General features: G+C 42.3%; 1 protein-coding gene across 1 annotated transcript in view; it reads left to right on the forward strand.

Moving 5' to 3' along the window:
- LOC137372939 (filaggrin-2-like) overlaps positions 1 to 14,929 on the forward strand; it is a 104,961-nt gene extending 90,032 nt beyond the window's left edge. Inside the window, exons 3-4 of the mRNA XM_068037508.1 lie at positions 10,469 to 10,594; positions 12,378 to 14,929. Of these exons, the coding sequence (XP_067893609.1) occupies positions 10,469 to 10,594; positions 12,378 to 14,929 (2,678 nt within the window). The remainder of the gene's footprint in view (positions 1 to 10,468; positions 10,595 to 12,377) is intronic.
- Positions 14,930 to 17,079: the final 2,150 nt, after the last annotated feature.

The following is a 17,079-nucleotide window of genomic DNA, read 5'->3' on the forward strand; positions in this document are numbered from 1 at the left end:
CAATCTGGCAGCAAAGCAGAAGGTGCTGCAGAAACCCAGCAGGTCAGGCAGCAGCTATAGAGAGAGAAACAGAGTTAACGTCCAAGTTCACAGACCTGAAAGTTAACTCTGCTAGTGAGTGGGTAGTTAGCACTTCCCCACTGCTAGTGAGTGGGTAGTTAGCACTTCTCCACTGCTAGTGAGTGGGTAGTTAGCACTTCTCCACTGCTAGTGAGTGGGTATTCATCACTCCCCCACTGCTAGTGAGTGGGTAGTCATCACTTCTCCGCTGTTAGTGAGTGGGTAGTCGTCACTACTCCACTGCTAGTGAGTGGGTAGTTAGCACTTCTCCACTGCTACTGAGTGGGTAGTCATCACTTCTCCACTGCTAGTGAGTGGGTAGTTAGCACTTCTCCACTACTAGTGAGTGGGTAGTTATCACTCCTCTGCTGCTAGTGAGTGGGTAGTTAGCACTTCTCCACTGCTAGTGAGTGGGTATTCATCACTCCCCCACTGCTAGTGAGTGGGTAGTCATTACTCCTCCACTGCTAGTGAGTGGGCAGTCGTCATTTCTCCACTGCTAGTGAGTGGGTAGTCGTCACTACACTGCTAGTGAGTGGGCAGTCGTCACTCCTCTGCTGCTAGTGAGTGGGTAGTTATCACTTCTCCACTGCTAGTGAGTGGGTAGTTATCACTTCTCCACTGCTAGTGAGTGGGTAGTCGTCACTACACTGCTAGTGAGTGGGCAGTCGTCACTCCTCTGCTGCTAGTGAGTGGGTAGTTATCACTTCTCCACTGCTAGTGACTGGGTAGTTATCACTTCTCCACTGCTAGTGAGTGGGTAGTCGTCACTACACTGCTAGTGAGTGGGTAGTTATCACTTCTCCACTGCTAGTGACTGGGTAGTTATCACTTCTCCACTGCTAGTGAGTGGGTAGTCGTCACTACACTGCTAGTGAGTGGGCAGTCGTCACTCCTCTGCTGCTAGTGAGTGGGTAGTTATCACTTCTCCACTGCTAGTGAGTGGGTAGTCATCACTTCTCCACTGCTAGTGAGTGGGTAGTTATCACTTCTCCACTGCTAGTGAGTGGGCAGTCGTCACTCCTCTGCTGCTAGTGAGTGGGTAGTTATCACTTCTCCACTGCTAGTGAGTGGGTAGTCATCACTTATCCACTGCTAGTGAGTGGGTAGTCATCATTTATCCACTGCTAGTGAGTGGGTAGTCGTCACTACTCCACTGCTAGTGAGTGGGTAGTCGTCACTACTCCACTGCTAGTGAGTGGGTAGTCGTCACTTCTCCACTGCTAGTGAGTGGGTAGTCATCACTTCTCCACTGCTAGTGAGTGGGTAGTTATCACTTATCCACTGCTAGTGAGTGGGTAGTCGTCACTTCTCCACTGCTAGTGAGTGGGTAGTCATCACTTCTCCACTGCTAGTGAGTGGGTAGTTATCACTTCTCCACTGCTAGTGAGTGGGTAGTCGTCACTACTCCACTGCTAGTGAGTGGGTAGTCGTCACTTCTCCACTGCTAGTGAGTGAGTAGTCGGCACTTCTCCACTGCTAGTGAGTGGGTAGTTGTCACTTCTCCACTGCTAGTGAGTGAGTAGTCGGCACTTCTCCACTGCTAGTGAGTGGGTAGTTATCACTTATCCACTGCTAGTGAGTGGGCAGTCGTCATTTCTCCACTGCTAGTGAGTGGGTAGTCATCACTTCTCCACTGCTAGTGAGTGGGTAGTTATCACTTATCCACTGCTAGTGAGTGGGTAGTCATCACTTATCCACTGCTAGTGAGTGGGTAGTCGTCATGTCTCCACTGCTAGTGAGTGGGTAGTTATCACTTATCCACTGCTAGTGAGTGGGTAGTTATCACTTCTCCACTGCTAGTGAGTGGGTAGTTATCACTTCTCCACTGCTAGTGAGTGGGTAGTTAGCACTTCTCCACTGCTAGTGAGTGAGTAGTCATCACTTCTCCACTGCTAGTGAGTGGGTAGTTATCACTTATCCACTGCTAGTGAGTGGGCAGTCGTCACTTCTCCACTGCTAGTGAGTGGGTAGTCATCACTTCTCCACTGCTAGTGAGTGGGTAGTTATCACTTCTCCACTGCTAGTGAGTGGGTAGTTAGCACTTCTCCACTGCTAGTGAGTGAGTAGTCGTCACTTCTCCACTGCTAGTGAGTGGGTAGTTATCACTTCTCCACTGCTAGTGAGTGGGTAGTTATCACTTCTCCACTGCTAGTGAGTGGGTAGTTAGCACTTCTCCACTGCTAGTGAGTGGGTAGTTATCACTTATCCACTGCTAGTGAGTGGGTAGTCGTCACTACTCCACTGCTAGTGAGTGGGTAGTCGTCACTACTCCACTGCTAGTGAGTGGGTAGTCGTCACTACTCCACTGCTGCCGGAATGAAAATGGCATGGTCGCAGGAACATGCCAGGTACCAGGCATGCCGCTCTCCAACATCAGTTTTTGGGCCTTCCCGCCTCTGGTTCCGCCTTTGTCTGGAATCCAAATTCTGCCCCTTATCTCTGACTTATGCTTCCTTTCAGGGCAGCACTCAATTCACCCTATAATCCCGCAATGTTTGACCACAAATCTTGCAAGCCAAAAACATGTGTAAAACATTTTCTGTTCCAGAACTGAAATCATTTACATTTCCACATAATGTAACAAATGGAAATGAGATATTTGGCAATTGCCCTGTTCCCTCTGACTAATCCAGGTGTAATGTTAAACTAAAAGGGCTGCCTGGTATATGATAGGATCAGATTGGCAGCTCATTATACACCAGCCTAATTTAACTTCCTGTTATAGTCAGTCAGATAAATATTGGCTTTGTACTATTGCACAAAGTGGGCAATGCTGAATCAGAAATCTATTTTAATCTCCCCCAAGTTTATTTTCATTTAATGTCAATGCAAGTTACATCAATTTTAGAATTAAGAAAATACTGGGCAAACCTTCAACTCCTCTGCTTTTGCAGCTATAAAATCCAGCAGGTTTTATATTACGCTGCCAAACACCTAATGCTGATATCAAGGCTTCCCTTTGGCAGTTTGTAATATGATTACATTTGCAAATGTTTGAGCTTCCGTCAAAATGCTTACACAGCTCACAACTCGACTCAACAAGACTTGTGGATCTCGGCAAGAGCCTCTCAGAATAGATAGTCAAATTCCAATATCTTCTGCAATAAGAAAATTATAGCATAGGAAATGTAATTTGATGTTTCCTTTAATTAAATTGTCCTATGAACTTCCAGGTCCTACGATCTGATGCTGTCTAATTTTAATTGGCTGTGTTTCTACTCTACTTAAAGAAACGTCAGCCATTAATTCCACAGAACCATTCTCAATTACCTTTTCTTTTATTAATTCACAGGATGTGGGTGTCACTGGCCAGGCCAGCATTTATTGCCCAGCTCTAATTGCCCTCGAGAAGGTGGTGGTGAGCTGCCTTCATGACCTTACCAGGTCATTTCAGAGGGCAGTTAAGAGTCAACCATATTGCTGTGGGTCTGGAGTCACATGTAGGCCAGACCAGGTAAGGACAGCAGATTTCCTTCCCTAAAGGACATTAATGAACCAGACGGGCTTTTACAACAAGCAGGTAGTTTCATGGTCACCATTACTGAGACCAGTCTTTATTCCAGATTTATTTAATTAACTACATTTAAATTCCCCAACTGCTGTGGTGGGATTTGAACTCGTGTTCCTAGACCATTAGTCCAGGTCTGCTGGATTACAATTCCGATAATGTAACCATTATGCTGCAGTACCTTATTCTGCAACTTCTAGCAACAAACATTCACAGGCACCATCAATCATAATTTTCACAAGAGAATGCAGATATATACTTAAAAAGATAAATTTACTGAGCCACAGGGAAGGAGCAAGGGGAATGGGATTAATTGGATAGCTCTTTCAAAGAGCCAGCACAGGTATGATGGACCAAATGGCCTCCTTCTGAAATAAAAGCATGGTGACTGCTACCTGAGACAGACATTAACCTTCATGATGCTGTGCAGATGATACACTTTGATGGAATGTTAACCCATTACAATTGATGAATCTGCAGTTATTTTTAATGCAAGGACACGTAGGACTACATGGGTATAATTGGACTTGCAGGAAAGTGGGTATAATGCAGTATCCTCTCGTGCTGGTTTCAGTTATTCATAAAGAAAAACTTGAGTTTTCTAGATGTAGCCAGTAATACATCACCTGCTTAATGCATCTATGCATATGATAGGGACAGGAGGAGGCCATTCAGCCCCTCAAGCCTGTTCCACCATTCAATGAGATCATGGCTGATCTGTGACCGAACTCCATACACCCAGCTTTGCCCCATATCCCTTAAAACCTTTGGTTAATAGAAATCTATCAATCTCAGATTTAAAATTAACAACTGAACTAGCATCAACTGCTGTTTGTGGAAGACAGTTCCAAACCTCTATCACCCTTTGTGTGGAGAATTCTTTCCTATTTTCACTCCTGAAAGGTCTGGCTCTAATTTTTAGACTCTGCCCCCTAGTCCTAACCTCCTGAAGTAGCAGAAATAGTCTCTCTCTATCTTCCCTATCTGTTCTCCTTGAAAACATCGATCAAATCACCCCTTCGTCTTCTAAATTCCAAAGAATAAAACCCTCATTTGTTTAATATCTCCTTGGAGCTTGATCTTTGTATTCCAGGTATCATTCTGGTAAATCTATTGGCTGATGTTGCTGATTTCCTCTGTAGAAGCTTAGACTGAGCATGCAATTTAAAATATTACAGCTGAAGTGATTTTGAGAGCTACTGGCAGTGCTATGCTTGTCATTGAGTCTGGCTGGAGATTACCTTGTATCATACAACTACTTGCATTTACATAGCCCCTTTAACAAAACATCCCGACGTGCTTCACAGGAGTGTTATATCAACAAAAATTGACACCAAGACACATAAGGAGATATTAGGACAGGTAACCAAAAGTTTGGTGAAAGAGGTAGAGAGGTTTTGGAAAGCAGTTACCGAGCTTTGGAGCCAGGCAGCTAAAGGCAGTCCGCCAGTGGTGCTGTGATGAAAATCAGGGATACACAAGAGGTCCGAATTGGAGGAATGCAGAGCAGAATAACTGGTCAGGCTTCTCATTGCTGCTTGTGAGACTGTGCCATGTACCTTGCAAAAACAGAATACAATTCAAAAAGTAATTAATTGGTTGTGAAGCACTTTGAGACATTCCAAAGATGTGAAAGTTGCTACACAAATACAAGTCTTTCTTTATTCTCCTTCAGGAACAACTTGGTACAACAGAGAACAAAGTACATGTTTCACTTCCAGTTTCAGCAAAAAATATAATGCTGACCACCCAAAACCTATATTATTTGTAGATAGGAATTAAAGTTGGGCATTCTGTGTTAAAGATTGCTAATATTCTCACAGTGAAGGGACTAAAAAGGAATTCAAAGCAGCTCTGTAAAATATCAATCACATAAAGCCTCTGAGCTGCTGAAGATGATATGGAAACCCTATAATATTAATAAAGTCACATTGCTGTTGTATGTTCCATATTGCACCATATGCATCAACTCACCCAGAACTCAGCTACAAATATCCTTTCCTGTATCAAATCCATTCATCCATAACTCCTGTCCTCGCGGCATATGTTGGATCCTCTCCCCCACCTAATTAAATTTTCATCATTGTCTTTAAATTCCTTCATGGCCTTGCTCCTGTCTGTCTCTATAACTTCCTTCAACCCTGCAACATAAACTTTCTGTTCCTCTGGCTCTGCCCTCTCGCACATCCCAGCTCTGCCCATCCTTTCAACGGCAGCTATGCTTTCAGTCACCTCAGGAAAAAAAAGCATTTATCCAGCGCCTTTCATGAGTAGGGATAAATGGGGCATTCTCAAGTTGGCAGGCTGCGACTAGTGGAGTGCCACAAGGATCAGTGCTGGGGCCTCCGCTATTTACCATCTATATTAATGTCTTAGACGAGAGAGTTTGCTGATGATACAAAGCTCGGTGGAAAGGTAAACTGTGAGGAGGATACAAAGAGGCTGCAAAGAGATTTAGACAGGTTAAGTGAGTGGGCAACAAGGTGACAGATGGAGTATAATGAGGTAAGTGTGAGGTTATTCACTTTGGTTGTAAGAATAGAAAAGGAGCAAAACTTGTAAATGTTGCTGTTCAGAGAGACTTGGGTATACTTGTACAAGGAACACAAAAAGTTGGCATGCAGGTACAGCAAACGATTAGGAAAGCAAATGGCATGTTGGCCTTTATTGCAAGAGGATTGGAGTACAAGAATAAAGAAGTCTTGCTACAACTGTATGAGGTTTTGGTGAGACCACATCAGGAATTCTGTGTGCAATTTTAGTCTCCATATTTAAGGAATACTTGCATTGGGGCAGTACAGCGAAGGCTTACTAGTTTGGTTCCTGGGATGAGAGATTTGTCCTATGATGAGAGGCTAAGTAAATTGAGCCTATATTCTCTAGAGTTTAGAAGAATGAGAGGTGATCTTATTGAAATATTCAAGATTCTGAAGGGGCTGGATAGGGTAGATACTGAGACATTGTTTCCCCAGGCTGGGGAATCTAGAACACAGGGGCACAGTTTCAGGATAAGGGGTCAATCATTCAGGACTGAGATGAGGAGAAATTACTTCACTTAAAGGATTGTGAATCTTTGGAATTCTCTACCCCAGAGGGTTGTGGATGCTCCATCATTGATTACATTTAAGGTGGGGATAGGTAGATTTATGGAGCTGAATTTTACCACCCCCTTGATGTAGGGAGTCGTGGCAGGGTGGCCCATAAAATACTTGCGGGAGAGGCCCGCCACAACCCCTGATCCCGAGAAGGCTCCGCCTTACTGGCAGAAGTGAGACCTCAGTGCGGCCCCCCCCCCTTCATTTCCTTACTAAAATTCATGCAAATAAATGTTAATGAACTTACCTGGACCAGGTAACCACCCCATGGCGATATTATGGGTGCCGACCGCAACTCGCACGCCTTCAGAATTTTGTACACAGTTCCGAGGCAAGACACTGGTAGGGGTGGGGGAGGGAGGGGGAGGACTGAAATTATCAGGGCGGGAGGGGTGAAGGAGCGGTGAAAACTGGTCCGATTGGTTGCGGGGATGGTGGGAAGGGGTTTAGGGTCAAAGGGAATAAAGTTCGGGAGGGAAAGGTTGTGTGTGAGAACTCACTTTTTTGGGGGGGATGGGGCAAAAAATTAATTGTTTATTCATTGGGGGGTGGGAGAGGGGAATGCAGGTGTGAACAGATTTTTATTTCAATTTATTAACGAACCTGTCCCTTTAAATATTTAAATTGCTTCTAAGGGGGGGCGGCCGCTCCGCCCCCTCCATTTAAATGAGCCCCCATGCGAAATATCGTGGGGGCTCCGCGGCGGTACTTCCGTGGCGGAAGGCGTCAAATTCAAAGCATGCCACCGCGATGTTCAGTGCGCAAATAAAATTCAGCCCATGGTCTCTCGGAGAATCAAGGCACATGGGGGGCAGGCGGGAAAGTGGAGTTAAAGCCCATGATCAGCCATAATCATGATGAATGGTGGAGCAAGCTTGATGGGCCATGTGGTCTACTCCTGCTCCTATTTATTCTGCTCTTATGTTCTTAAAACCCATCTCTTTGACCAACATTTTAGTCACCACTCCTAAAGCCTCTTTTTTAGGCTTGGTGTCCATTTTATGCTCATACCTTTGTAAAATGCTTTGGGACATTTTTCTACATTAAAGGGCTTGTATAAATGCATGTTTATGGCTGCATATGTAATCTTCCAAAGTATACATCCATGTAGAATAAAGCTCACACTGTGCCAAAAACCGAGAAGGTTCCTTTTCCACTAAAGACAGAAATGATTTAATGGCTCAATCAAGCATTATTCATCGCTGAGAATTGTGAAGATTTGACTTTTAGAGAGTAAATACAACCCTCTAAACTAAATTGCAGTGTCTGTGTTGGTGTGGCGGGTGACTCTAAGCAGTAATTATAGGTTTACTCTCACTTTGGGAGGGTAATATAAGTCGTACTGTGCAGCTCTCCAGCACCAGCTCCTCACTGTTCTGACAGCTTTTGCAGACATGGACAGTCAAGCATTTGCAATCACAATCTGTGCCTTTGTTGCTTTACAAACGATTACAGCTACAGGTAAGTTTCTTGCTGCAAGATGACAGCAAACAGCAGTTAATCTTTATAATGTTGCTTTGACCTATGAAGTTTCTTTCTAAATTACTTTTTTAAAATATATTTTAAAAGGAATTTGAAACATCTGATATTGAAATTGGCCTTTATAGCGCAGTGCACTTAAAGAGTACACAAGCTTTCTGACATATCTCGAAAAGTGTCTTGTATATTTTGTAATGCTGAATGGTCAGTAACCAGAGGACACAGTTATAAGGTAATTGGCAAAAGAACCAGAGGGGAAGGAATTTTTTTTTATGTAGTGTGTTGTTGTGCTCTGGAATGCGCTGCCTGAAAGGGCGGTGGAAGCAGATTCAATGGTAACTTTCAAAAGGGGAATTGGATAAATATTTGAAAAGGAAAAGAATTGCAGTGCTATGGGGAAAGAGCCGGGGGAGTGGCACTAATTGGATAGCTCTTTCAAAGAACCAGCACCAGCACGATGGGCTGAATGACCTCCTTCTGTGCTGTATGATACTATATATAGTAATTCACATAGAATTTACAGCTCGGAATCAAGCCATTCAGCAGAACTGATCTGTGCTCCACTGAGCCTCCGCCCACACCTCTGTATCTACCTCTATCAGCAGATCTGTCTATTCCTTTCTCCCTTATGTGTTTATGTGGATTCACCTTAAATGCATAGAGCATTGGGTCATAGATTAGAAATTACAGTTAGCAATGGAGTGAATATTCCCTGGAGATGCTCCTAAATGCAGGGAATCCACATCACAAAACTGCGCATCCCCTGTCCGCGATTTTGTATCCACTTAAAATAACAGATAAAAATGAGCAAGTGGAAGTGTGCTAATTTGCAACATATTATTGCCACAAAGCCCGAAGTGGTGCACTGGAATTATTGCCCCAATATTAGCAGAAAAATGTTTTCTCAATCTGCCTCTATCTGCTATTTTAATGGAGACATTATTAACAACAACAACAACTTGCATTTATATAACACCGATAATGTGGTAAAAATGTCCCAAGGTGCTTCACAGGAGCATTATCAAATCAAATTTGACAAGGAGCCATATTTTTTTTAAATTCTTTCATGGGATGTGGGCGTCGCAGGCCAGGCCAGCAGTTATTGCCCATCCCTAATTGCCCTTGAACTGAGTGGCTTGCTAGGCCATTTCAGAGGGCATGTAAGAGTCAACCACATTGCTGTGGATCTGGAGTCACATGTAGGCCAGACCAGGTAAGGACAGCAGATTTCCTTCCCTAAAGGACATTAGTGAACCAGATGGGTTTTTACAACAATTGACAATGGTTTCATGGCCATCATTAAACTAGCTTTAAATTCCAGATTTTTTTTTATATAAGGATAACATTAGGACAGGTGACCAAAAGTTTGGTCAAAGAGGTAAGTTTTAAGGAGTGTCTTAAAGGAGGAGAGAGAGAGAAGCAGAGAGGCTTAGGGTGGGAATTCCAGAGCTCAGGATCTAAGCAGCTAAAGATATCACCGCCAATAGTGGAACGATGAAAACTGGGGGTACACAAGAGACCAGAATTAAAAGAGTGCAGAATTTTCAAATAGTTGAAGGCCTGGAGGAGGTTACAGTGATAGAGAGGGGAGGGCCAGGGAGGGATTTGTAAATGAGAACAGAAATTTTTAAAAATTGAGGCATTACTGCACCATGGGCCAAAGTAGGTCAATGAGGACAGAGGTGATAGGTAAACAGGACTTGGTAAAAGTTAGCATAGATGTAGCAGAGTTTTAAATGAGCTGAGGTTTATGCGGTTGCCAGGTGCAAGGTCAGCCACACTTACAGCTTAAACCTGTTAACACGCAGGTGAAAATTGCAGATGAAGGAGGGGTTGCAATAAATGTTTGTTTGCTAATACTGCCAGAAATATATTTTACAGTCTTATTCTGGTTTTATGAATGTTACAGGAAAGATATTCTACATTTCAGAAGCCTCCATAAATCCCTCAACGGAGAGATTTAATATTCTTCTGTACCGTTGATCTGTTCGTTCAAGGCGTGATGATCAAAGTCTATAGATCCTTTTTCAAAGATGTAGTCTTCTCCTGATAGCCCTTAATGCATTCTCTAGCCTTTTGTGTATTATTCACCCAACCACCCCATATTCACCCCATTATTGGTGGCCACGACTAAACCTCTCCCTTTCTTTATCTCCCTCTCCTCCTGTAAGACAGTCCTTAAAGCCTACCTGTGTGAACAAGATTTTGATCAGCCCTCCATTGGTTTGCAGTCTTTTTTTGATGATAATGTCTCTGTCTCTGAATCATTGGGATTGGAATTGAAATTGCTCTCACTAAATAAAAGTGTTTCTCTTTTTCTTAGCTATTAATCATGAAATCGCAATCAATCCTGACAATAAGAACTGTCTAACCAATCCTGATCATCCAGGTTGCCAGCTGGCACTAACCAACACACCAATGGACCAAACCAATGCACCAATGGAACAAAGTACGTAAACCTGAACAAAACTGTTGCCTGTATTTCTCTGCCGGTTGCTGGAGCATTCTGAGATACACTTCAATTCAGTTTCTCCTCATCTTAGGACAGTAATTCCCAAGACTTTACAACCCTTTCATTTCTGCACTGGAACGTGGAGTGGTGCAGAATTGAATTAATGATTACCTTGTCATTTAAAGATATTCAGTCCAAATTTGGTGTGGTCACCATTATAAATCCAACTTACATTATTCAGTTAATTTTTATTTGACAGCATCTCATCTATTCTTAGCTCACTTGGGGTAAATGTTCATCTCTTGTACTCCTGACGCAAGCTCTGTGCAAATGTCAGGAATTCAAGCACTTCCAATGAGTCCTTTGCTAAAGGCATCGTGTCGCATCATTAATGAGTGACAATTTGAGATTGTCAAATTTCTACACCATATTTTACTAACAATCCATTTAAAAATTAATTTATATCACTACTTTAGAAAAGTTTATAGAATTATGGAATCTTACAGCACAGAAGGAGGCCATTCAGTCTGTGCTAGCTCTTTGAAAGAGCAATCCAATTAGTCCCACAATGTTGCTTTTACCCCATAGCCCTGCAGATTAGTTCTCTTCAAGTACATGCCCAATTGCTTTTTGAAAGTTGCTATGGAATCTGATTCCACCACCCTTCAGGTAGATTTTAACAACCCTCTGCATGAAGAAATTTCTCCTCACCTCCTCTTTAGTTCTATGGGAATGGTCAAGGATCAAATTATTTTAAATCTTATGACCTCTGGTTACTGATCCACTTGGCAAAAGAAACTGTTTCTCCATACTTGCTGTATCGAAATCCCTTATTATTTTGAATATCTCTATTTTAGTGTCCCCTTAACCTTCTCTGCTCTAAGGAGAACAATCCCAGCTTCTTTTAATTGGCATCACTTATCTGCATTACATTATATCTGCCATGTGTCTGCCCATTTCACCAGTCTATGTACTCCTGAAATCTGCTACTATCCTGTTCATTGGTTACTACGTTGCCAAGTTTTGTATTATTCGCAAACTTCAAAATTGCATCCCCTATACTAAGTATAACAAGAAAAGCAATGATCTTAATACTAATCCTTGGGGGGCACCACTGCATAATTCTGTTCAGTCAGAAAAGGGTGGCACAGTGGTGCAGTGGTTAGCACTGCAGCCTCACAGCTCCAGCGACCCGGGTTCAATTCTGGGTACTGCCTGTGTGGGGTTTGCAAGTTCTCCCTGTGTCTGCGTGGGTTTTCTCCTGGTGCTCTGGTTTCCTCCCACAAGCCAAAAGACTTGCAGGTTGGTAGGTAAATTGGCCATTATAAATTGCCACTAGTATAGGTAGGTGGTAGGGAAATATATAGGGACAGGTGAGGATGTGGTAGGAATATGGAATTAGTGTAGGATTAGTATAAATGGGTGGTTGATGGTCGGTACAGACTCGGTGGGCCGAAGGGCCTGTTTCAGTGCTGTATCTCTAAATTAAACTAAAAACATCCATTCACCACTGGCTCCTATCCTTTAGCCAATTCCATACCCTTAGTAACCACCATTGCTTCAATGCAGTTGCGCATCTATTTTCCAAATAAGTCTGTTTTGAAAGTCCAGATATATGTCTACTGCTCTGCCATCATCAACCTTCACTGTTACTTCATTGCATAGTCGACGTAACCCACCAATGCTAACTGACAACATGCATTTTAAAATGTGAAACAGTGCATAATTAATTTTGTAATTGGACTTACAAATACTTCATTCCAACTCTTTTGTTCCACAGCTTTACAAAAAGGAGCCAGCTTTTACAATTCACTTCGATCGAGGTCCCGTCGCTGTCCGTTTACCAGGTCGTTTTACACAAACCAAAAACGTGGAATATACCAAGGATCTTCTAATAGCAAAGGGACGTCAAATTTCTATGATTCTATACCTGGATCCAAAGGTTGGGAATGGCAATATGGCAATGGATATGATATTTATAGCAATGGTCAAGGAGCAAAAGGCAATGGATATGGTCAAAATAGTGACAGTCAGGGAGGAAATAGCAAAGGATACAACCAAAATGGAAATGGTAAAGGGTCAAGCAGCAATGGGAATAGCCAAAGTGGAAATGGTCAAGGGTCAAGCAGCAATGGGAATAGCCAAAGTGGAAATGGTCAAGGGTCAAGCAGCAATGGGAATAGCCAAAGTGGAAATGGTCAAGGGTCAAGCAGCAATGGGAATAGCCAAAGTGGAAATGGTCAAGGGTCAAGCAGCAATGGATATAGCCAAAATGGGAATGGTCAAGGGTCAAGCAGCAATGGGAATAGCCAAAATGGAAATGATCAAGGATCAAGCAGCAATGGATATAGCCAAAATGGGAATGGTCAAGGGTCAAGCAGCAATGGGAATAGCCAAAATGGAAATGGTCAAGGGTCAAGCAGTAATGGGAATAGCCAAAATGGTCAGGGATCAAACGGCAATGAGTATGACGAAGATGAGTATAGTGAGGAATCAAACAGTAATGGGTATGATGAAGATGAATATAGTCAAGGATCAAACAGTAATGGTTATAGCCAAAATGGAAATGGTCAAGGGTCAAACAGCAATGGGTATAGCCAAAATGGGAATGGTCAAGGGTCAAACAGCAATGGAAATGGCCAAAATGGTCAAGGGTCAAACAGCAATGGATATAATCAATATGGAAATAGTCAAGGGTCAAACAGCAATGGGGATGGCCAAAATGGAAATGGCCAAGGATCAAACAGCAATGGGTATAGCCAAAATGGGAATGGTCAAGGGTCAAACAGCAATGGAAATGGCCAAAATGGTCAAGGGTCAAACAGCAATGGATATAATCAATATGGGAATGGTCAAGGGTCAAACAGCAATGGGGATGGCCAAAATGGAAATGGCCAAGGATCAAACAGCAATGGGTATAGCCAAAATGGGAATGGTCAAGGGTCAAACAATAATGGGTATGATCAATATGGAAATGGTCAAGGGTCAAACAGCAATGGGGATAGCCAAAATGGAAATGGCCAGGGGTCTAGTAGCAATGGATATGGCCAAAATGGTCAGGGATCAAACAACAATGGGTATGGCCAAAATGGTCAAGGATCAAACAGCAATGGATATGATCAATATGGGAATGGTCAAGGGTCAAACAGCAATGGGTATAGCCAAAATGGTCAAGGGTCAAATAGTAATGGATATGGCCAAAATGGTCAAGAGTCAAACAGCAATAGTTATAATCAATATGGGAATGGTCAAGGGTCAAACAGCAATGGGTATAGCCAAAATGGCCAAGGGTCAAATAGTAATGGGCATGGCCAAAATGGTCAAGGGTCAAACAGCAATGGATATGATCAATATGGAAATGGTCAAGGGTCAAATAGTAATGGGCATGGCCAAAATGGTCAAGGGTCAAACAGCAATGGATATGATCAATATGGAAATGGTCAAGGGTCAAATAGTAATGGGCATGGCCAAAATGGTCAAGGGTCAAACAGCAATGGATATGATCAATTTGGAAATGGTCAAGGGTCAAACAGCAATGGGTATAGCCAAAATGGTCAAGGGTCAAATAGTAATGGGAATAACCAAAATGGTCAAGGGTCAAATAGTAATGGGCATGGCCAAAATGGCCAAGGGTCAAATAGTAATGGGTATAGCCAAAATGGCCAAGGGACAAACAGCAATGGATCTGATCAATATGGAAATGGTCAAGGGTCAAACAGCAATGGATATGGCCAAAATGGTCAAGGGTCAAATAGTAATGGATATGATCAATATGGAAATGGCCAAGGGTCAAATAGTAATGGGTATAGCCAAAATGGCCAAGGGTCAAACAGCAATGGATATGATCAATATGGGTATAGTCAAGAGTCAAACAGTAATGGGTATGGCCAATATGGCCAAAATGGTCAAGGGTCAAACAGCAATGGATATGATCAATCAAACAGTAATGGGTATGGGCAATATGGCCAAAATGGGCAAGGGTCAAACAGCAATGGGTATGGGCAAAATGGTCAAGGGTCAAGCAGCAATGGGTATGGCCAAAATGGTCAAGCATCAAACAGCAATGGGTATGGCCAAAATGGTCAAGGATCCAGCAGCAATGGGTATGGCCAAAATGGGAATGGTCAAGGAACAAATAATGTGATTGATCCATATGGTAATGACAACCTAGGTAGCTCCATGCCTGCTACAGAATCACAGAAAAAGCACAATAGGAAAAGGGAAATTGCTTCTGATCAAGACTACGCCTCTGCCATTAAAAAGCTGTATTATCACAGACTCCGCCCACGCTACAGATACAGCCTTATCAGTCAAAGAATGAAAAAACCCTAAAATAAAATTTAATTCACCCCCACCAGCTAGGTTCTATCTGTCACATGAATATCTATTCTGTAAATGCAAGCTCACTCTTTCTTATTTTGCTGTCTTCATTGGTAATTAGTTTCTGAAAAGAAAACATCACGTTTGGAAGGCTTATTAAGAGGATTAGAAAGTACAGGCATGTCAAAGTGAAAACAGTGCTTCGAGTGAAAGCAGAATTCTGTATTATTAACTGATATTATCATTTTGTCATTTTGTTTGTAAACCTTTTCCTACTCGTAGGAATATCGTCTGGGCTGGTACCTGAACTGTTATCATTTGGAACAGTTGTTAGCACTATTGATGCAAACCTCAACATTTTTATATTTAAGTGCACCCCCAAATCGTAACCAAATCAATCAGGGGTTTAACAGTATCAATTTTCGTTTTGTAGAGCAGAGTGGGTAATCAGCCTATCCGTACTTGGATAAATTACACTGTGCTTGTTCATTTTCACAAGCTACGGTACAGCATTCTGCTGATTGGGTCACCTGAACTAAATGGATCTCCTTTAACCCCAGTCAGTAGTGGAAGTCACACTGTTAATGATGAATTGTATTATACCTAGCTTACTTGAGGTATCACTTAACAAAATGAGTTTGCTCTACCTGAATGGGATTTGTTTCGACAGGTCACAGTTAATTTAATTCCGAGAATGTGGGCCATAGTCTATCTTCTGATATCTGGCAAAAGGTCCTTGGACAAATCTGCAGATATTATAAAATGCGGTATATTGGTAATGCCAAATTTAAAAGTTATCCACAAGGCAGTTACAGCCAGTAACGTATTGTTCATGAGAAGTAATAGTCACACCTTACATTTGCAAGTCATAAATTCTACAAGAACATGCAATCACTACACATTAGGGTAAAAGTCTGTTAGGTTTTACAGGTGGGGAAACTCACTTATCGATGGCACATCTTCAATATAAAAGTGTTTAATTAGTAAAGATACATCACAAATTATAATTTTCAGTGTAGATGTCTCAAAAATGACCAGCAGTGCCTACAGAGAGATCTCATACATTGAGACTCATTATTTGTTGCCTTCATGTGTGATTAGTGGTCATTTCTGAATTTAGCTTCAAATGTTGTTATGATTGGAATAGACAACCTGAAGGGAAGGAGATTCAATAGTAACTTTCAAAAAGGGAGTTGAATAAAACCTTGAAAAGGAAAAATATTCAGGGCTATAGGGAAAGAGTAAGGGGAGTGGCACTAATTGGGTAGCTTTTTCAAACAGCCAGCACAGACATGGTGGGCCGTTTTGCCTTCTTTTGTGCTGTAGGATTCTATATTAAAGTGCAATAAAGGGTAGAATCAACTGCCAGGGCAAATGGGTTAAAGGATATTACATTCTGCTCAAACTGGGATCAACTGATCAGAATTGGTTGGGGGAAGCTGATACACCATGTAATAGACATTGTGTTGACTGGCCTGATGGTCTTTTCTTACTTTCCTTTTCATATTTTAATGTTCAATGCCATTTCGTGTTAAGGGAGAATGACTGAAAGTGTCGATTGGTTTCTGACATATTGTATCAGTGACTATTCTAGATACTGTTACTGTTGTCTCAATGTAATACCAATAAAGCTTTTTGGAATTGGATTTATTTCATTCTTCCAGTTTTCTATGTTATGTGATTGATAATTTTGAAGAAATTATATAATATTTACAGCACAGAAACAGGACATTCGGCCCGACTGGTCTATGCTGGTATTTATGTTCCACATGAGTCTTCACCCACACACAGATGTCTATCAAATTGTAGCTTGGCCCATTCCATCAGCTGTAGGAATTCTGGCCAATGCTCCGTCTCTGAGCCAGGGATACTGAGGGAAATTGTACCATCCTGCCTGGGACTGATTAATGCTCTGCACCTTCGGTGCCCCAGATACTCAATTAATAAACTCACCGAAATAAAAACAAGAAATGCTTGGATAGTGGATAGTCAGAAGCTTTTTTCCAGGGTGGAAGAGTCAGTTACTAGGGGACATATGTTTAAGGTGAAAGGGGCAAAGTTTAGAGGGAATGTGCGAGGCAAGTTCTTTACACAGAGGGTGGTGAGTGCCTGGAACTTGTTGCCGGGGGAGGTGGTGGAAGCAGGTACCATAGAGACGTTTA

This window comes from Heterodontus francisci, chromosome 1, assembly GCF_036365525.1.
Source record: "Heterodontus francisci isolate sHetFra1 chromosome 1, sHetFra1.hap1, whole genome shotgun sequence".
Classification (NCBI taxonomy): domain Eukaryota; kingdom Metazoa; phylum Chordata; class Chondrichthyes; order Heterodontiformes; family Heterodontidae; genus Heterodontus; species Heterodontus francisci.